Source organism: the organism of the source record quoted next, unplaced genomic scaffold, assembly GCF_019419815.1.
Source record: "Pyrus x bretschneideri cultivar Hongxiangsu unplaced genomic scaffold, Pyrus_bretschneideri_v1 Contig8, whole genome shotgun sequence".
Lineage (NCBI taxonomy): Eukaryota > Viridiplantae > Streptophyta > Magnoliopsida > Rosales > Rosaceae > Pyrus > Pyrus x bretschneideri.
Window position 1 is genome coordinate 7,687,611 of NW_025999820.1, and position 19,926 is coordinate 7,707,536.

The following is a 19,926-nucleotide window of genomic DNA, read 5'->3' on the forward strand; positions in this document are numbered from 1 at the left end:
GTTATATAATATGAACATTCACAGACCAAAATACACAAGATTATAGTAATCATGTAAGATAGATATTGAATCGAAGAAAAAAATGATTGCCTTAGCCATAAGTGCTTTTGGGCAAAAGGGGGACAGTAATATTAAATTGTTTTTGGTTGATGTTTGTAACAAACCGAGGAATACATAGAGTATGGAGAAAAATCATGTCTTTGTACGACATTTTACCACTCACGTCCGTATTGGTTGTGTTGTCGAATAAGATAGAAACTCTTCCCTTGGCTGAAACATTCTTCTCAAAAAGTAGTCGGATGGAAAACCAATGCATGTTATCCCTTGTGGCATGTGGCCCCTCAAAATTATTTAAGTGTACCCATCAAGTCAAATATTTTATGCAATGGAAGTCCATCTCTTCCTTCTTTGTTTTCTTTTTCTGGCCACTGAAACGGCTCTATCAACTCTCTAGTGTGTGTAATCATTATCGGATTAATCTTTCTTTGGAGCAGCAATATCGGTTCCCCCCACCTCCCTGCGAGAAATTTTTAGTTGTGACATGAACATGAGTGGTACAACATGTGTTTTTATATAAGTGGTGGAAAATTTTATTTTTTAAGTTATTAACTTTTTAACACACATATCCCACCATTTATATAACGACACGTGGTATACTATCTCGTATGACGATCACACTGAAAAATCTCACCAAAAGTGCACGTCGTCTTCTTCCTCCTCTGGATTTCTAGAGTCGCACGAACAGTTTTACATTAAAATGATGAGGAGAATGCAAAATGGGGTTGTAAAATGAGAGAGCGACGCGTCCTGAGAGAAAACTGGGTTTTGTGAGGATCCCATGTTTTCATATGGTTAAATGATTATGGAGTTAATCCACCAAGAACAACTTGTCCTTCTCCTTCATCCGTGCAACACCTTCCCATATCAAAAACCAACCAATCCAACAATTAGTCAAGTAAAAATAATTAATTCAAAATAAATGAACAAATTGAGATAATTAAACTCTAGATTAGATCACCTTGAATCAAAGGAATCAATAGAATTGAACAAATTAAATAAGACAAATGTGCAAATAGAGCAATAACACTCTGGTTTCTGTCTAAGCGTTGTTTGATTTGTTCATTAATCAAAAAGTTAAGTTAAATAAACACCCAATTCTTTAATTGCACAACGCCTCCATTGAAATTTACCACTAGCTAGTGGAGTATGATCATTGTCCGACGAAGTCCAATGGTGGATAAATGGTTATATCAATCCTATTTAAATAAGAATGTTACACTAATTACAATTAAAAAGTACAATCTTATATCCTGCAATAATAATGAAAATAATTTTGAATTAGTTAACTCTAATTCGCTGAGGACTTTGTAATCCACACTTAAACGTAGAGAGTACATAGTGAAAATGGAAAACCACATCAAGTGATTCAGTAATAAGGGCACATATTGCAACTTCCCAATAAACAAAAAAATATGGGAGGTCTTGGGTTCAATGCTCTGAGCTGAGGAGTTTGTTTGACTGTGGCCATGAGCAGGATAAAATTTTTCATAGCTTTTCCGGGCTCAAAAGAAGTAGATAATCGTGATTTACCACCAATTGTCCTAATTTTTTCTAAAAAATAAATAAATAAAATATAGTGAAAATGGAAGGAGGGTATATTTGTGACATCCCACATCGCCCAGGTGAGTGATCCTTAAAAGTATATTCCCATCTCTACCTAGCACGAGGCCTTTTGGGAGCTCACTGGCTTCGGATTCCGTAGGAACTCCGAAGTTAAGCGAGTAGCGCACGAGAGTATTCCCAGGATGGGTGACCCATCGGGAAGTTCTCGTGTGAGTTCCCAGAAACAAAACCGTGAGGGCGTGGTTGGGGCCCAAAGCGGACAATATCGTGCTACGGTGGTGGAGCGGGCTCGGGAAGTGATCCGCACCGGGCTGGGATGTGACATTGGTATCAGAGCCTAACCCTGGTCGCGTGTGTGCCGACGAGGACGTCGGGCCCCTAAGGGGGGTGGATTGTGGCATCCCACATCGCCCAAGGGTGTGATCCTTAAATGTATATTCTCATCCCTACCTAGCACGAGGCCTTTTGGGAGCTCACTGGCTTCGGGTTCTGTAGGAACTCCGAAGTTAAGCGAGAAGGGGGCTAGAGCAATCCCATGATGGGTGACCCACTGGGAAGTTGCTCGTGAGTTCCCAAAAACAAAACCGTGAGGGAATGGTAAGCCCAAAACGGACAATATCGTGCTACGACGGTGGAGCGGGCCCAGGAAGTGATTCGCCCCGGGCCGGGATGTGACAATTTGGTATCAGAGCCTAGCCATGGACGCATGTGTGTCGACGAGGACGTCGGGCCCCTAAGAGGGGTGGATTGTAACATCCCACATCACCCAGGGGAGTGATCCTTAAATGTATATTCCCATTCCTACCTAGCACGAGGCCTTTTGGGAGCTCACTGGCTTCGGGTTTCGTAGGAACTCCGAAGTTAAGCGAGTAGCGCGCGAGAGCAATCTCAGGATGGGTGACCCATCGGGAAGTTCTCGTGTGAGTTCCCAGAAACAAAACCGTAAGGGCGTGGTCGGGGCCCAAAGCGGACAATATCGTGCTACGGTGGTGGAGCGGGGCCGGGAAATGATCCGCCCCGGGCCGGGATGTGACAATATTCAAAACAAAAATAGCAAGTGAAAAAAGGATGAGCTACTTTTGAATGAATATTGATGTGCTTGAAAATAACACTATTTATTGACCAAAAAATGAAAATAATACTATTTGAACACATTTATGTCAAAGAAAATGTTGACAAATTTTTGCACCATTTTTTATGTATCACTTGATGTGACAAATTATAGTACATATTAGATTAATTAATAAATTTTATATCATTAGATGCTAATTATATACCTGCATCATTTGTTACATTATATAATACATCAATATGACATAGAAATGTTATCATACTCAAATTAATTTTATGTAAAAAATATCACTTTTATTTGGAGCGTAGAAAATTCGTGTGGAGCAAAAGATTTGATGGTGCCAAGTCTGTCGGCATATGTCTAAGTTAGGAAAGTTCTATTCACATACTTTTGTTAATTTTTCATCATATATCTTTTTTAATTTATTCAATTGGATAATTAAAAATTAAAAAAAAAATATAAAAAGTAAAAAAAATTACATGAATATTGTAAAAAAAAATGTGATCATACTCAAATTAATTTTTATGTATGAAAAAGTACGTGAATATTGTAATCTAAATAAAAATTAAAACGAGAAAAACTTGCAGGATAGTGTCGGTAAGATCAAGAAGACCTAGAAGGCTATCACCAACAGACATGCCACATTACCAAGTCAAAAAGCTCTAAGTTTCATAGCAAAGTTATGAGTTTACATTTTTTTTCTTTTAAAAATGAACACGTTGGTAATTTCACTACAGTAGTTTATCTTTTGGAGAATGAAAAAAAACTTATAGAAGCAATTTAGCTTTCTCTGATTATCATCGTACGATTTATTAGTGGTAAGAATTGAACTTAAAACATATTATGTAGAATTTAAATCTGAAATTCGTTTCTCACCAGTAAATCATTTGGTAATGATTTTAGGTTATGAGTCTTATGACTATAGGCTTCTTGAGAAATTATAAATCAAATTTGAAAGGAAATTGTTATTAACACTCCAAAAATCTTATTTTACATTTTAAACTTTATATATTAGAAAGAAAGAAAAATACACTTGTAAAAAGTGTAGAATAAAAATTTTAAAGTGCAAATATTTGAAATTACTTAACAATATGACCTAGAAGGCTAGAACCAAAAGATAGTATCCACGTAGAGCTAGCTAGTGGAACAGGTACGGATGGCACGTGTCACCAAATCCATGGTCACTAGTGGAACAGGTATGTATATCATTCTTTATCCATATGCCCGACCCAAAAAGCAACAAAATATCTTGCCGACGTTAATTTTTCACTTGTCATCATTTTCCTGGCAGTGCCACGTCTCCAAGTTGTTAAAACGCATTTACGCTCGCAACCATATCTGCATGCCTTGCTGGTGCAGGTCAGTTGTCTATATAAACCAACGAATCCAGACCCAAATCAAACGCATCATACCGAACAAATCACAAGTATTGTCAATTAAGTTGTATTAGTCGCAAGGCATTGTTATTACAGTTTCATTTGTTTGTTTATCTTTTGAAATATGGCGAATTATGGTTCAACACCCGAAAAAACTACCGAGGAGTACTACGGGAACCCGACTTACAATGGTAGCGCCGGAGCCGGTAGGACCGACGAGTTCGGGAACGCGGTTCAACAAGGTCGGACTGATACCGGCTACGGGACTGCTGATACCAAGACTGGTGATGAAGGGATTGTTGGGCATCATGGCGGCCCCGCCGTGCTTCAGCGCTCAGGAAGCTCCAGCTCTGTAAGTTCATCTCTTTTCACCTCCATATATATGTAGTTCTAAGTTAATTCATTTAATGCATGAGCTATGCTGCAAATATGTGGGCACTATGAACAAATTTTTCCCTAGACGTATGTTACTAGGAAAACCATACAAGCAACAAATTTCTCTCGTCCAATTTAGCACTTTTGCAAGAAAAACTGTGCGTACTAATGATGGTGAACTTAATCAGTGATCTAAATTAATAACACAATATTTGACAGTATAAATGTCTTATCTCGAACAATGCTATTCGGAAATTAGCGTATTTTGTTCACGTAACTTATGCATCTGCGCATTTTGGTTTTTCGAATATCAACACAATCAATGCTTCAAATTCAAATATTGCATCAACATTTTATCTTACTAGATGGAACAATTTCTATGTAGTCAAGTATCATATGTGCATTATATTTACATATATTTTTTGTAACCAGGTCTAACTAACATTCTATTGTTGTAGTCGTCTGAAGATGATGGCATAGGTGGGAGAAGGAAGAAGGGACTGAAAGAGAAGATTAAGGAGAAGCTACCAGGTGGTGGTAACAAGGATGACCAGTACTCCGGTGGAACGCAGACCACTACCCCTTACGGTGGTGGGACGACTTACACAGGTGAAGGAGGGCAACGCCAGGAGAAGGGTACGATGGACAAGATCAAGAAGAAGCTGCCAGGTGGGAATAGGGATGACCAGTATTCTCATGACACGTCAACTACTGCTGCACCTTATGGTGGGACAGGGCGCACAGGAGAGCCCCAGGAAAAGAAGGGCATAATGGACAAGATCAAAGACAAGCTTCCTGGTGGCCACGCCGAGTAGATCATATCCCGTTTCACATAACTATATGTAAATGCCAGTCAGTGTATAATAAAAGAGTGTCTGGTCTGACCTCGGTTGCGTGATCCGTGCGTGGGTGATCCATCGTTGCGCACTGTTGTTTTTGTTTCTGTTATGTGTAATTTTGTCTGCCGTTCCCTTTGTATTAATAGTATATTTGTTTGTGCTATTTTTGAGATTAGTATTATGCTTTTAAGTATAACTGCTACCAAGTAAATTCAATGATTCAGCAGGTTTTACTTATTGTCAATAAAAACGATATAGCAATCAAGTAAAAAGAAAATTTTGATATGTTGAATTAGTAGTTAAAAGATAAAAGATATTCACTAATTATAACACGTACGTGATCTATTGGTACCTCTCTCACTTATAAGTGAGGTTTCAAATTAAGTAGATGATGAATTTGATACCAAATTAGGTTACCCATTAAATGGTTTAGCCGATTTTTTTTTTTTCCTAGTGTAAAAATATAATGGACAAAAAAAAAAAAGCAAAACCTAAAAAATTTTAAAAAATTTAATACAAGAGAAATACATATAAGAGATTTAAATTTTAACACGAGATTTCTATTTTAATTACACTAAAACGAACATAACTAACAGAACAATCTGCCATATGCATCAGCTAATTTTTATTTTGCTTAACAATTATCCATTTTTATTTTATCTAACATAAAAAAATGAAGCAAGTGGCATTTTACGATAATAGTGTAACTGTGTTGAGTTTTTGTAAGAGGACGAAATCTTAGCTAATCTAATGTATAATTTAACAAAATCTATAATTTGAAGGAAGAAAAAAAAAACATAAAAAGAATGAAAGTGTTTATTTTCTCTTTTATCCCCCCACCGCTGGAGATAAACACAAAGTTGCCCTGGTAGGACATTTTCATTCTTTTTATTTTCTCTTTTATCCCCTCACCGCTGGAGATAAACACAAAGTAGCCCTGGTCAAAAGATTAGGACATCATCAATATGACTTTTACAACACATTGACGTGTAGTCCAAAAATGCTATAGACATAAAGATGATCCTTCCTTTGCCAACGGGAAACTATTTAACGAGATGATATGTTTTTTTGTTTTTTTTTGGAAACTACGAGATGATATATGTTAGGTCCAAAAATTTTATGTACAAGTTTAATTACATCTTGAAGTCCGATTGTGTAAAAATAAAATAAATTAAGTTTACACAGAAAAATAAAGAAAGAAAACAAAGATGAACATTTCTAAAAGAGAAATTTGTTAAAATTGACTAGCAGATTGGTTAGTGTGTTCAGCGCAATCTTCACGAGGCCAGTAATGTTCTTCAACCTTACACTAAAAGGGGAAGTTATAACTGCACTCATGGAAAGAAGGAAAAAAAAAAAAGACCTAAAAGAGGGAGACAACATGAAAGGGGGATACAACGCAGAGGAAGAGGATTCAAGACAAGATTGCACCAAACACAGCAAATTAACTATAAAATATTAATATGAAAATTATGACGGCATTTGTGCTTGTGATGACATTTCATGAGCATTTACTGTCACATGCCTTGCAGCAAGATAGACTCAAACTCACCGCATAATCACCGGTTCGTCACCAATCTGTGCTTTAATTTTCCAAATCCTATGCCATCAGTTCCAATTTCTTTTCACCATCTGTCCCATCCTCCACCTCCCAGACTTTCCTCAAACCCATTTGATTTCGGATTTGTAGCTACTTTTCTTAATCGCGTTTTGTCGCGATTTTTTCGGGATATGCATAGAGCTTCGGTGCAGGTGATCTTACCACCACCTCTCATGGATCGGAAAAGTATGTTTTGCTCTGGCTCCGGTGTTTACACCACCACCTCCCATGGATTTGTCTTCGACGACTTTGTTGCTTATGAGTTCTCTCACTAGCTTCATGTGTTTCGCTACAAATCTGTCATCTGTGGTGCTTTGTGAAGGTTGTTGGAGTCGTCTGTCCATCATTTCTGTGGAATTGTTTGGCTAGATTTTTGGCATCTGTTGGACGGACGTTCTGTGGCGATACATCGGTGGCGGTTACAAGGAAAGTAGGGTTTTCTGTTTATTTTGCTCTTTAATTATGGGCTCAAACTCATATTTTCTTTTGGGCTATTCTTGTAATGGGACCTCACCTGTTGTAAATGTTTTTAAAATCTACAATCCATGCCATTAGAAGCGATTTTAGTCATTATAAAAGTACTTCTAAACAAAATCTATAAGTTGTCGTGATTAATTAATGATATAAAGAAATCAATAAAAAAAAACTAATGAAAAAAGCTTCAAAACTTTGAGTTTTAACAAAAAATCATGCTATAACTTTATCTAATGATAAGGACAAAAGGAAGAAAAACAAAAAACCAAAAAAAGCTAACTAAAGGTGCGTGCAAAGAGCACCCAACCAATCCTTCAGTTGCATAATCCTTTGATATAATCTAAACATATTTTATTCCTCTAAATTAAAATTTCAAATTGAAGTGGGTTTCGTTCAATTCAAAACCACATTTGGGGCTGTATGGTTAGGAGGGAGTCGGTTAGGTGTGGGTGTTGATGTTGATCTTTATCATGTTTTTTTTTTTTTCCTCTCTTTTAGGCATGGATGACTTTAACGGCGTGGATGTTTATTGTATTCTGGTGAAAGAACTTGAAAATCTGGGACGAGCATCTACTATTAAGTTTCATAAACAGTGTAATATCGTTAAGTTTCATAAACAGTGTAGTAGGTTTCTTAAACAGTGTAGTAAATTTCATAAACAGTGTAGTACAATTAAATTTCATAAATAATGTAGTAAATTTCGTACACAGTTTGTGTAAAGGGCGCACAGGTACACACATAAGTTTTTTTTTTTTTTTTTTTAATATTAAAATTATGTTTTTTAAATAAAGTTTAAATTTTTTTTATTAAATAAAGTTATAGTATAGGTTTTTATTAAAATAAATTTAATCCAAGTTTTTTTTCACGAAAGTTCTCATAAAAAAATTCTAAATTAATAAAAAAATCTAAATCAAGATAATTAAAAAGCAAGTGTACGTAGTCACCCTCCATCCGTATCCAAATTCCCCACGTCTATAGAAAAGAAAAATCAAGATAATTACACGGCCATGCATGTGTAAAAAACGTAAACCATGCCATGCTTTCCAAGTTCCAATCTTGAACATATACAAGAGGTCGTTATCTATCAACCACGTAAAGTCGCAGACGCGGTGGAGTGTCACGAGCTTTTTAACTCCGTGATAAGGACCGACTCCCTCATCCAATCTTATCTATCTGATTATTCTATGCCGACAGCAAGATACACTTGTTCCTCTCTCACGTCGCCAGGTGTCCCAGTAGCCAACGTGTCATCATGATCGAAAGTCACTATTCACGTACGTGTAAGAAGTAAGAAACCCTACCGTGACATGCGCGTTTTGTTAATTCCCTATATAATCCCGCCATATTTTCACTCCAAACCCATCAAATCCCAAACAAAATTATCCAAACTTCCAGACTCAAATTGTGTTTTTGAAAAATGTCGCATCTGCATAATCAACACGGGGCACAGCCAACCGACGCCTACGGCAACCCGATCCAGAGAACCGACGAGTACGGGAACCCACTTGGCGGTGCTACTACAGGTGCCACCACCGGAGGATACGGTGCTCATGACACAGCCGCTGCGACCACTGGTCACGATTACGGCAGGAAAGAGCACCATGGTGTCACTGGTGTGCTCCACCGCTCTGGCAGCTCAAGCTCTAGCTCTGTAAGTGATTTCTTATTTTTTCTCATATGAAAATGTGATGTTAATTTACGTAGGATTCACTTAATAGCGTGTACCATGATTTTGTCTATAGACCAATTTAGCCAAAAAGGTTAGGCTTAATTAGGCACACACACATGAATTTGTATTCAATCCTAATATAAGCACGTAGAAAATTTTCAATGCGCCTGTAGCAAGGTCCGGTACCCCAATATAATTGTATTATTAGAAACTAGTAAAAATTTTAATCGATAGTATTAGACCTGGTGTATTAGGTGTGTTCTGATACAATAAAAAATTTCTCTATATGTATTGTTATTTGTATCATGTCACCTGGCCAATAAGCAAAAATTTTAATGGTAGCATTATTAGATCAGGTTTATTAGGCGTGTTCCGATACACTAAAAAATTTTCTCTACAAATAGACTACGTACACCTTGCAAATGCGGATTGATGTGCAACATTTACGGATATATTCATGAGAATGTGTGTACTGTAGCATGTTTACTAATTTTTAATTAATACAACAAGATAGATTTCATTTAAAACAGAAGTTATTCCCTCGGAAATTTTTAACTTGTATACAATGGCACATACCGCGTAGATACAATTTTTATGCAAGATCCAACTCTTATTGGCAGGATTTGATCATCAATTTCTTTTATACTCGGTGCTACGTATAATTGTAGAAGAATTGTTTCCTATACTCTTGGGACACTATTATAATATTAATATTGTTAATTAACTTGCAATTCCCCCTGAAAAAGAAATTCATATGTCGGCGTGTATTTATTTTGGTGTAGTCGGAGGATGATGGGCTAGGTGGGAGGAGGAAGAAGGGGTTGAAACAGAAGATAAAGGAGAAGCTCCCGGGATCAACCACGACTGATACAACTTACGGCACCGCTGGCACCACCTACCCAGGAGGGCACCAGCAGGAAAAGGGGGTGATGGACAAGATGAAGGACAAGCTGCCGGGTACTGGCCACAAGGATGACCCCCACTACTCAACCACAACACATGCTACTACGACCACAACTCCCTACGGCGGTGCCACCTACACGGAGGAGCACCACGAAAAGAAGGGGATCATGGACAAGATCAAAGAGAAGCTTCCCGGCGGAAACCACTAGAGATTATATATCATTCCTGTATTAATAAAAGCCCTACAGTATGTATACAGTGGTTTAGTGTTGTTGAATCGTATAATAAGCTAGCGGAGCCTGGTGCGAGCTTAGCTCTGGTGCGGCTAATGCACCGTACACTACGCAATATCGTTTGTCTTTGTGATATATAACTTTGTCTGTCGTTTATATTAATATATTTAGTGCTCGTTCGAGTAACGGTAATTCCGGTTTGACTATTGTTGCAATATTGGTTTAATAAGATCCTACAAATGAGTATCAATAAGAACATGAACATGTTATTTAGTTTGCTCGCTTGCAAACGCCTCCGCTGATATCAATATCAAGTTCGAATTCCTCTTCTCACTTAGCTGCTCATCTAGAATAGTCACTCGCTCTACGGGCTTTTCACACAAGAGATAAGTTCACACAGAGAAGAGCCACTCGCTCTATGGTCTTGTCGCACAAGATGAGCGCGCCGCCCGCCTACTGGGAGCGGTTTCATTGATTGATTTGAGGTAGTAGCTGTAGCTTGCTTTTATTAAGAGCTCTAAGGTTCTCACAAGAACAAAGTAAACAAGCAAACGAAGAAGAAGAAGTAAGAAGGAATCGAGCTTCAATTTCTCTGATTTTCAATAGTTCATACAGATTGAGGTTGTTTTTTTTTTATTTTTTTTATTTTTTTATTTTTATTTATAACATGGAAGAGTCTAATGGTTATATTAGTAACCAATGACTTCCTACAATTACAAGAGCACTCTCTAACTACCTCATTCAATTACAATATTACCCTTTTAACCAACTCAATTCTGAACTAATTTTGTAATTAACCACTCATATTTGCTTGCTAAGTGTCATTGGTTAATAGCTTTCAAGTCCATTTCTTTTCGTTCGTTTGTTCATTCATTCAAGGTGGTTGTATAGCTTGCTTCCAAGTGTTGGAAATTTTGAGTAGAAATTTTATTATTCCACATTGGTCACTACAAAAAGATTCTCACTGTATAAGACTTTGTCCCTTATAGAGAGTGAATGGAGTAATGAACCTTAGAGAATAAAATTGGGCTTTATAATTAAAAATAAAGCACCCCTTTGAGAAGATGTCTCCCAACAAACTCATTTCTTTCTCATACCTGTTGCAAACATGCATAAACCTATTATATATACATCCATCTGCATGACATTTAGAACATAAAAAAATAAAATTCTTCTACAATCCCAAACATTCTTACTGAGAGAACCACAAAGAAATTTGCCAGAAGTCAAGTTTTCAGGTGTTGGAATTCTGACTTAGATCGTTAAATACTAGTGAAGCAGACGTCTGTAAAACTACAAGCACTGAGTAGGGACAAAATTTCTGTTTTAAGGACATTGTTGTACGCAAACCTTGATCTTCAATTTGTCTGTCTAATATTATTTCGTTATGTTCATACTCTGATAAATTATTTATTCGTATTTATTATTTATTAACATATATAAAATTATCATTGATTATTGATATTTATCCAACATCGAGTACATGTCTTAGCGATAGAAGCTAGTTGCATGAACAATCCAATTTCTATTATTTTTTTTATGTCGGGAGTTGCTTTTAAGGTATTGGTAATGTGAGCTATACGACATGTCTAACACTATTTTTGCTGTCGGGAGTTGCTTTTGTGGCAATGTGAGGTATACCGTATACGACATGTATACAGAGAGAGTGGGGATGGTTTTACAAATTATTAAAGTTTGGCAAACAGCAAGAACCCTACTGTGACGTGCATGTTTTGTTACTTTGCTTATATAAACCGACCCAAATTGTCACACTTCATCAACATCAAATCCTCATCGAAGCATATTCAAAATTTTCCAACAAGAAGAAAAGGTTTCATTGTGTTTTTAGAAAATGGCGCATTTACAAAATCATCAATACGGGGCACCACCCAACGTCGCCTGCGGCAACCCAACTCAGGGAACTGACGAGAACAGCAACCCGCTGGTTCCCCGAGTGGAAAAGTATGGAAACCCACTTGGCCATCACGGTGCTACTACTGGCATCACTCCAGCCACCACCGGAGAATACGGTGCTCATCACACGGCCGTTGTGACCACTGGCTATGCTGCCACCACAGCAGGTGGTCACGGCACACTTGGTCACGATTACGGCAGGAAAGAGCACCATGGTGTCACTGGCATGCTTCATCGCTCCGCCAGCTCAAGCTCTAGCTCTGTAAGTAATCTCTTTTTCCCATATAAATATTTGATCTTAATTTTTCGTAGGATTTTATAATTTGTACCATTATTTTGTCTAAAAAGATTAGACCTTGCCAGCAAAAAGATTAGACTTAATTAACTACATAATTTTCACGAAAATGAATGTGTGTAAATCCTTATACAATTAGCCAGGATACCAATGGTATTAATTTTGGGTCAATATGTACAATTATTTGTATCATCGCACTGATCAAATTAATTTCATGTACTGTACTCTGTAAATGCAAATCAACGTGTCACATTTTATTAGAATTGACCATAGTCACCAGAAAGAATAATATTTGCATTCCTCTCTTGGGAAATGAGCTCATTTCCCCAATCACGTCTTCATCATAGAAGTTTCATGATCGAGGTCATTCAATTTTTAAATCTTAATTTAAAGATTATCAATTCCTACAAAAGCTCATTTGAATTGAACATTATTTAGTCATCTAAATTTATGGAATAAATGGACGGTTGATCTTTATAATGTTACTTGGTATCTACATTATTGATGTATGATATATATTTGAATGACTAAACGATATTCTATTCAAATGATTTTTCTACATTGTTGATTTATGTGATACATTTGGATGACTAAAAACGATATTCTATTCAAATGATTTTTGTACACATAATCTTAAATTATCCTATTCAAATGATTTTTGTACACATAATTTTAAATAAAAATTAAACTGTTATGATTGTAAAAATTTTACGGTGAAGATACGTTCTGAAAGTATTGTTCAATAAGGCATTCAATTCTTCCCGTGGATTTTTTATGGACTTGGTATTCCAATTTCAAGAGACATAAGGAATGTAAAATTTCCCTTGAAATTGTCAACTTGGATTTTTCTCTTGGTGGTTACATGTTGGGTATTTAATTATTGTGCTGTAGTCAGAGGATGATGGGCTAGGTGGGAGGAGGAAGAAGAAGGGGCTGAAACAGAAGATAAATGAGAAGCTCCCAGGTTCAACCACAACTGACACAGCATACGGCACCACCGACCCAGGAGGGCACCACCAGGAAAAAGGGATGATGGACAAGATCGAGGACAAGCTGCCGAGTACTGGCCACAAGGATGACCCCCACTACTCACATATTACTACGTCGACCACCACACCCTCCGGCGGCGGCACCGCTTACACGGAGGAGCACCATGAAAAGAAGGGGATCATGGACAAGATCATAGAGAAGCTTCGCAGTGGACACCACAAGATATAAATACAGTGGTTTGTTAGTATTATATCGGTCGTATAATAAGCTACTGGTGCCTCTAGGTGTGAGCTGAGTTGTTTGTGTGGCTAACGCACCGAGAGCACTACGCAATGTCTGTCTTTGTGATGTGTGAAACTTTGTTGTCTATTATGTTAATATATCAACTGCATTGGCTGAAGCATTTGCCTTCCATAGATGACACAAAACCGGCCTTCCGCCATATCAAACATTGCACTGTAATCTTCTTCCAACAATCATTATCTGCAGGTTCAATCACCAAAAGTTCCCGCAAGAGCATGTCCCGTTGCGGAAGTGGTGGAATCTCATGCTACCTCTCACGACAATCTCCCTCCCTGTAACCTAGGACGCGCCGCACATGAACGAATGACAGTGTCCGAAATCCTAATGTTCTTCATGATCTTAATGGTGGAACCAGAATCTCTACTGAGCAATGCATATGCTAAAGCTAGCTTTTCACTTTGAGACATTAATATACGCGTCTTTTCTTCGTCTCCTACAGCATAAGCGGCCGAATCCAGGTTTGGCTGGTAGCCATGAGCTTGTAATCTGTCCAGAATGTCATCCAACGTCGTCTTAATCTCGGTGTACTCTCGATGGGTTGTTTCACCTGCACAGAACTCTTGAGTTACCCCTTCGTTTGTTTCAACCCAGCATAAGACCGAATGACTTGAAATTCTTCTAATATACACTATTAGTCATGGGATTTTAAGGGGTTTTCTTGAATTTTTTTCAAACGATGGTTATGAAGTGGGTTAGTTTGGTATTGTTGTGTTTTTTGAAAAAAAAAAATATTTCTGCTGTACTGTGAATAAACAGCTATAAACGAAATTTGTTAAGTGTTTTTTTTATATAAAAATATTTTTAACAAATTACAAAAAATAATAGTATCTGAGTGTTGTGTAAACTTAATTTAAATAAAAAAACACTTTTTTTATTTTACCAAATATATTTAATGCTTAAACATTTTAATAAGCCATTTTTTTATAAAAGCACTACAATCTCAGACTAGTTGCAGCTTTTGGTATATTACAAGGTCAACATTCACACTATAAAAATTAGGAGGACTAAAATAAACTCGGCGTACAATAGAGAGACCAAAAGTGAAATTTTGTATTTGTAATTTGATAAAGAGACGGGATGAGAACGCTGCGTTTTGTTCCTCCCAAATCTCTAGACTCTTTTCTATTCACACAGTGCCAGCACAGCACAACAGCACTCCTCTCAGCCCAAACTCCTCCTCCCGTTCCTCTAAACGACGACGTATCGACTCTCCTTCTTCTCTCTGGTTTATCGGAAAAACCAGGTAATCGTCTCTCCTCTCTGGTTCTTTGATGATATGATTGTTGCCTTCTTTTTTTTCATTTCTGAAAATTTTGAAATTTTAATGGCTGAGAAAATTTTGGGGAAGAATCAGACAATTATCTCAATTTAATTTTGCGATTGAAAATATGAATTAACATTTTTTTTAGCGAAATGGGCTATTTCGATTTTGTTGAAAATTTTGGGATTCATCTTAAATTTTTTACCTTTATTTTATTAGGAGTTAAATTTTAATTTTATTTACATAAATTAATTATTCGTTTATGATTAGGCTGATTTGAGCTAAATGGATAGTGATTCTCAAAAGGAATCATTAGAAAAAAGCGACAATGACGAAGTTTTCGGAGAAATTGATGAACTGAGAGTAGGAATGGAGGTTAGTGATGAAGCTGAGGCTTACCAGCTATGCAACACCTATGCCTTCAACAAAGGTTTTAGCATTCGGAAAGGTCATCTTCGGAGAGATTCGCAGAACAATGTCCGGCAGAGAGAATACACGTGCTCGAAAGAAGGGTTTCAAGTAGATGAAGACTTGTGTGAAGCGAGAAAAGTTCGAAGATTGGACACGAGGACAGGTTGCAAGGCTGTGATTCGGTTCAATGTGGAAAATGGTGTATGGAAGCTCTCGTACATTAATCCAATTCATAATCACGAGTTCGCTAGGCCTGAAGAGCGACAGTTTCTGAGGTCGGGGAGAAATATACCAAGTGTTCGCGCAACTATACTTGGCAGCTCTAAGTTTGATGGGAGTATACGACCAGCAAAGTTGCAATCATGTTCGGGAAAAGAATTTGGAAGTGCTGAGAATGTCGGGGTTAGTAATAAAGATTCGCATAATTGTTTGCAAAGGGGGAAGGATGAATTGATTGCAGGGGATGGACAAAGCTTGATAAACTATTTTAAACATAAACAGATGGAGGATCCGAGTTTTTTCTACAGTGTACAGGTGGATCAGTTTAATCGCATCACAAATTATTTTTGGAGAGACAGTAGATCAAAGTTGGATTATGATTGCTTTGCTGACGTTGTATGCTTTGACACTACTTTTCGAACCAACAACAATCTAATTTGTGCTCCATTTTTGGGAGTTAATCACCATTGGAAGAATATCTCATTTGGTTGTGCTTTTTTATTGGACGAGAGCACTGCCTCATTTACGTGGTTGTTCGAAACATTTTTGGAGTCAATGGGAAATAAACAGCCAGTAACCATTTTCACGGATGAGAATAAAGCAATGGAAAAGGCAAAGGCAATTGAGATTGTGTTTCCAGAGACGCGCCATCTGTTAAGCAATTGGCAAATCTCCAAGAATGCTACACAACATCTTGGTAGTCTTTATGCTGATCCTGAATTCAAAAAGCACTTCAACAAATGCTTTTACGATTGTTTTACTGAACAAGAACTTCAACATGCCTGGGATGACATGATTAAAATGTTCAACCTTGAAAGCAACTCATGGCTAAAGATGTTGTATTCACTTCGAGAGAAATGGTGTCCAGCATTTAGCTCAGATGCTTTCTCAGCAAATATTGGATCAAGCCAGAGGGGTGAGAATACAAACACCATTTTCCATCAAGTTTCCAGAAAAATAGTGGATCTTGTTAGTTTTGTACAGCACTATGAGCAAAAAACAAAAAAGATGCGGTTCACAGAGTTGGAAGAGGATTTTCGTTGTAAAAATGCGAAGCCTCGTCTTAGAGTAAATAGTAGTATATTTAAGCATGCAGCTACTGAGTACACTGTCAAAATGTACTCATTCTTTGAAAATGAGCTTATGAGCATTTTTGGGGTGAGGATGGTGGAAGTTGGTAATGACGGCAACCAATATATTTATGAAGCAGTCGAAGAGGGTCATCAAAGAGTCTTCATGATTCAGTACAACTCTACTACATCCACAGTTTCTTGTTCTTGTAAGTTATTTGAATCGATGGGCTTGTTGTGTCGTCATGCCCTCAAAGTGTTGGATTCTAAAAACTTCACAAGCATACCGACACAATACATAGTGAAGAGATGGACTAGAGAGGCCAAAAAAGGGATTGTGGCGAGTAATAAGTTCAGTAAGTCGTCAGATGGAAAGGCCAACTCTTCTCAATCGTTGCGCCTAAGTGAGTTGATGCATGAAGGAACGAATGTTTTCAGTATAGGCTCGTTGTGTGATTCGGGAAAAAGGATTGTCAAACAAAAGTTAGCGGAGACCATAAAGTTGCTGGAAAGTGACGAGGATACTACCTACATGCTAGGAAATTTGAGCAAAGTAGATGACCAATCTGTTCGCGATATGTCTCTTGATAATGGGAGCGTGGAATCCCCCGGTTGTGACAGCTAAAGGACAAGTCTCCTCGATTGAAAAATTGCACTTCATTGCATAAGATGTTCAGAATGAAAGGTTAGATTCTTATTTTTCTTCTTTTGTAGAAGCCAACATTGTACATCGTTTTCTTTTTCTAGTGTCGGTTCATTGATGTTAGATGTATCCGGTTATTAGATTTGTTGTCAATACTGGAGTTTGAAATCTATAATTTATCTCGGTTAATCTTTATATACTTTGTATCGCCGTTAAGTGCTATAGTACATTAATATTAATGGATTTTACTGATCTGAAGTAGCATTTTTCACTTGTGCGCCTGTTATAATTTAATTTATGTGCAGCTGTGTTATTGCTGTTTAGAACAAACTTGCTGTCTTGGCATTTTATTTCTAGGTTAATGAAAACTTAGAGAGTTTTGGCTAGAAATGAATATAAACCCTTTGTGTGCTTCTGGAGTCTGGACAGTCTGGGTTTCTCGACTTTTAAGCACGGTGTAGAAGAGTTATCTTGACTCACTTGCAGTATGCATAGCACAGCATACACTGCTACGGTGGCATTCTGTGCCAACGATACAAGGTACGTGGAGAGAAACTAACATTTTTTTTTTTTTTTTTTTTTGAAATGCAAAGATAACTAACACGTCTTTGTACTATTGGCAAGAGATGCCACACTGGATCCGTGCCATACAAGTTTGAAAAAAATCAAAGAATGGTGTTGTAGGATGATTCCCACATTGCATTTTTTTTTTTTTTTTTGGTAAAATTAAACGTGAACATGCTATTTAAACTGGAACTGGAAGGTTGGGAAGAAAACAAAGGTGGTGATTTGACACTCCCACTTAAGTTTAAGTGTTACTGTACTGCTATTTTTTGCTGTCACGTGTTGATTCTGAGCATATGTTGAAATCGGGACATGACAAGAAATTAGGACGTGACAAGAAGACTAGACACGAGAACAGGCTGTAAGGCTATATGATTCGATTCACTGTGGATAATGGCATGTGGAAGATCAGTCACCTCAACCCAGATCGTAATCACGAAGACAAATTCTTCGATCAGGTCGACATATACCAGGTGTGCGCGCAGCAATCCTTAGCTCTATGGTCGATGGGAGTCGAAAACCAACACCATCGTATTCCTACTCTGGAAAAAAATTCTGGTAGAGCTGACAACGTGTTGAATTAAATGAGTAATATGTTACGTGACGCTTTTAACCAACTGCAAATTGTTTACCATCCGTCTCGTATTTTAAATGACTTTGAACTAATATATGTTTTGCACCGTAGAAAATTTTCACAAATAAACCGCTTATGAATATGGTCGAAAATAGGACTAGAGGGATACTTTTCTTCTTTTATAGAATGATGCTAAATATTTTATTTTTTTTATTCTAACAAACGGTATTATTTACACTAAAAATAAGAGATGAGATTTAGCCTCACAATAGGCTAGAAATAATATTGTTCAAATTCACATTGACGAGAATCGAAGCTAAGATAAGTGGGAGGAATATTACTGGACCAGATAAGTAAGAGGAATATTACTAGATCGTAGTACTAAGTGGTTACACAGGGTTTATTATATTTCTATTTTATTCTAGTTGGTTCTCTTTTTGTCAAAAAATTGTGACGGGTTATATTTGTTAGCCCACTCTCTTTAGCAAAAGGGAAATCGGAAACATGTTTGGGACAGCGATCAGGTGCATCGCTCGGAAACCAAAACCTCCGATGAAACCCATACAGCTCAATACCCCACCTGAGCAGACACAGACCATCACCAGGGCCATCTTCGACATTGTCAAGGAGCACGGCCCTCTCACCATTTCCGAAACCTGGGATCACGTCAAGGTAATCTCAGTGATTTCGTTTTCGCGCACCAAGTGTTTGATGAAATGTCTGAGTGGTTTTTTCTTTCAGGAAGTCGGGTTGAGAGGTTTGACGAGCAAGAGGCACATGAAGATAGTGCTGAGGTGGATGAGGGAGAGGCAGAAGCTCAGATTGATATGCAACCATGTAGGGGCTCAGAAGCAGTTTCTGTACACCACTTGGTTTACAAAGCACAACAACTTCAAGCAGAAGCCGAAGCCAGGAAGTGATTCTCCACAACCCAAGTCTCCTTGAAGTCTTGCGGATCTTCTTACTAGCTCAGTAGCTTTGTTCTGAGTTGTAATGAAAAATTTGAACTTTTTGCTGTAATGTAAAGCTTAAGCTAAGTTCTTAGTCGTAATTATTTTTTTCTTTTTAACATGTCAGTGATTCTGTAATTTTACTTTGAGTAAATTGTAGCAATGGTCCATCAACTTTAATCAAATTCGAGCAATAGTCCTCAACTAAAAATTCAGTACCATTGGTCCCCCAACTCATCAAAATGTGTAGCTATGGTCATTTTCGTCAACTTCGTCAAAATTTTGTTAAAATGAGTTATGGTAGAATGACCATTGCGACAATTGGGTTAAAGTTGAGGGACAATTTCTCCAATTAGATTAAAGTTGAGGGACCATTTCTCCAATTGAATTAAGTTGAGGGACCATTGGTAATGGATTTTCAGTTGAGGGAGCTATAATTGCATGTTTTGATGAGTTGAGGGACCAATGTTAATAGATTTTTAGTTGAATGACTGTTGCTCCAATTGAGTTAAAGTTGAGGAAACCATTGCTACAATTTACTCTTTTACTTTTAATCCAAACAATTTTC

General features: G+C 37.4%; 5 protein-coding genes across 5 annotated transcripts; all 5 read left to right on the forward strand.

The window, feature by feature from the left end:
- The first annotated feature begins 4,093 nt into the window (after positions 1 to 4,093).
- On the forward strand, positions 4,094 to 5,448 carry LOC103937807 (cold-shock protein CS120). Its single transcript, XM_009347771.3, has 2 exons — positions 4,094 to 4,423; positions 4,905 to 5,448. The coding sequence occupies exons 1-2, from the start codon at positions 4,196 to 4,198 to the stop codon at positions 5,259 to 5,261; spliced, it is 585 nt and encodes a 194-aa protein (XP_009346046.1). The 5' UTR covers positions 4,094 to 4,195; the 3' UTR covers positions 5,262 to 5,448.
- Positions 5,449 to 8,711: 3,263 nt separating this feature from the next.
- On the forward strand, positions 8,712 to 10,364 carry LOC103937812 (dehydrin DHN3). The gene is made up of 2 exons (XM_009347778.2): positions 8,712 to 9,010; positions 9,811 to 10,364. Exons 1-2 carry the CDS (start codon positions 8,777 to 8,779, stop codon positions 10,138 to 10,140), a joined length of 564 nt encoding a protein of 187 aa, XP_009346053.1. The 5' UTR covers positions 8,712 to 8,776; the 3' UTR covers positions 10,141 to 10,364.
- Positions 10,365 to 11,926: 1,562 nt separating this feature from the next.
- Positions 11,927 to 13,763, forward strand: LOC103937811 (dehydrin DHN2). Its single transcript, XM_009347776.3, has 2 exons — positions 11,927 to 12,340; positions 13,265 to 13,763. The coding sequence occupies exons 1-2, from the start codon at positions 12,017 to 12,019 to the stop codon at positions 13,589 to 13,591; spliced, it is 651 nt and encodes a 216-aa protein (XP_009346051.1). The 5' UTR covers positions 11,927 to 12,016; the 3' UTR covers positions 13,592 to 13,763.
- Positions 13,764 to 14,702: 939 nt separating this feature from the next.
- On the forward strand, positions 14,703 to 17,541 carry LOC103937813 (protein FAR1-RELATED SEQUENCE 5). Its single transcript, XM_009347779.3, has 2 exons — positions 14,703 to 14,909; positions 15,198 to 17,541. Exon 2 carries the CDS (start codon positions 15,213 to 15,215, stop codon positions 17,250 to 17,252), a length of 2,040 nt encoding a protein of 679 aa, XP_009346054.1. The 5' UTR covers positions 14,703 to 14,909; positions 15,198 to 15,212; the 3' UTR covers positions 17,253 to 17,541.
- A 318-nt stretch (positions 17,542 to 17,859) lies between these two features.
- Positions 17,860 to 19,543, forward strand: LOC103937814. Its single transcript, XM_018645113.2, has 2 exons — positions 17,860 to 19,080; positions 19,150 to 19,543. The coding sequence occupies exons 1-2, from the start codon at positions 18,913 to 18,915 to the stop codon at positions 19,351 to 19,353; spliced, it is 372 nt and encodes a 123-aa protein (XP_018500629.1). The 5' UTR covers positions 17,860 to 18,912; the 3' UTR covers positions 19,354 to 19,543.
- The last annotated feature ends 383 nt before the right edge of the window (positions 19,544 to 19,926 follow it).

Bases quoted from the DNA above. Each gene is read 5' to 3' on its own strand.
- LOC103937807 (XM_009347771.3), top strand. From the start codon at position 4,196: ATGGCGAATTATGGTTCAACACCCGAAAAAACTACCGAGGAGTACTAC. The intron at 4,424-4,904 runs GTAAGTTCATCT...CTATTGTTGTAG, and splicing joins GCTCAGGAAGCTCCAGCTCT to TCGTCTGAAGATGATGGCAT.
- LOC103937812 (XM_009347778.2), top strand. From the start codon at position 8,777: ATGTCGCATCTGCATAATCAACACGGGGCACAGCCAACCGACGCCTAC. The intron at 9,011-9,810 runs GTAAGTGATTTC...ATTTTGGTGTAG, and splicing joins GCAGCTCAAGCTCTAGCTCT to TCGGAGGATGATGGGCTAGG.
- LOC103937811 (XM_009347776.3), top strand. From the start codon at position 12,017: ATGGCGCATTTACAAAATCATCAATACGGGGCACCACCCAACGTCGCC. The intron at 12,341-13,264 runs GTAAGTAATCTC...ATTGTGCTGTAG, and splicing joins CCAGCTCAAGCTCTAGCTCT to TCAGAGGATGATGGGCTAGG.
- LOC103937813 (XM_009347779.3), top strand. From the start codon at position 15,213: ATGGATAGTGATTCTCAAAAGGAATCATTAGAAAAAAGCGACAATGAC.
- LOC103937814 (XM_018645113.2), top strand. From the start codon at position 18,913: ATGTTTGGGACAGCGATCAGGTGCATCGCTCGGAAACCAAAACCTCCG. The intron at 19,081-19,149 runs GTAATCTCAGTG...TTTTTCTTTCAG, and splicing joins AAACCTGGGATCACGTCAAG to GAAGTCGGGTTGAGAGGTTT.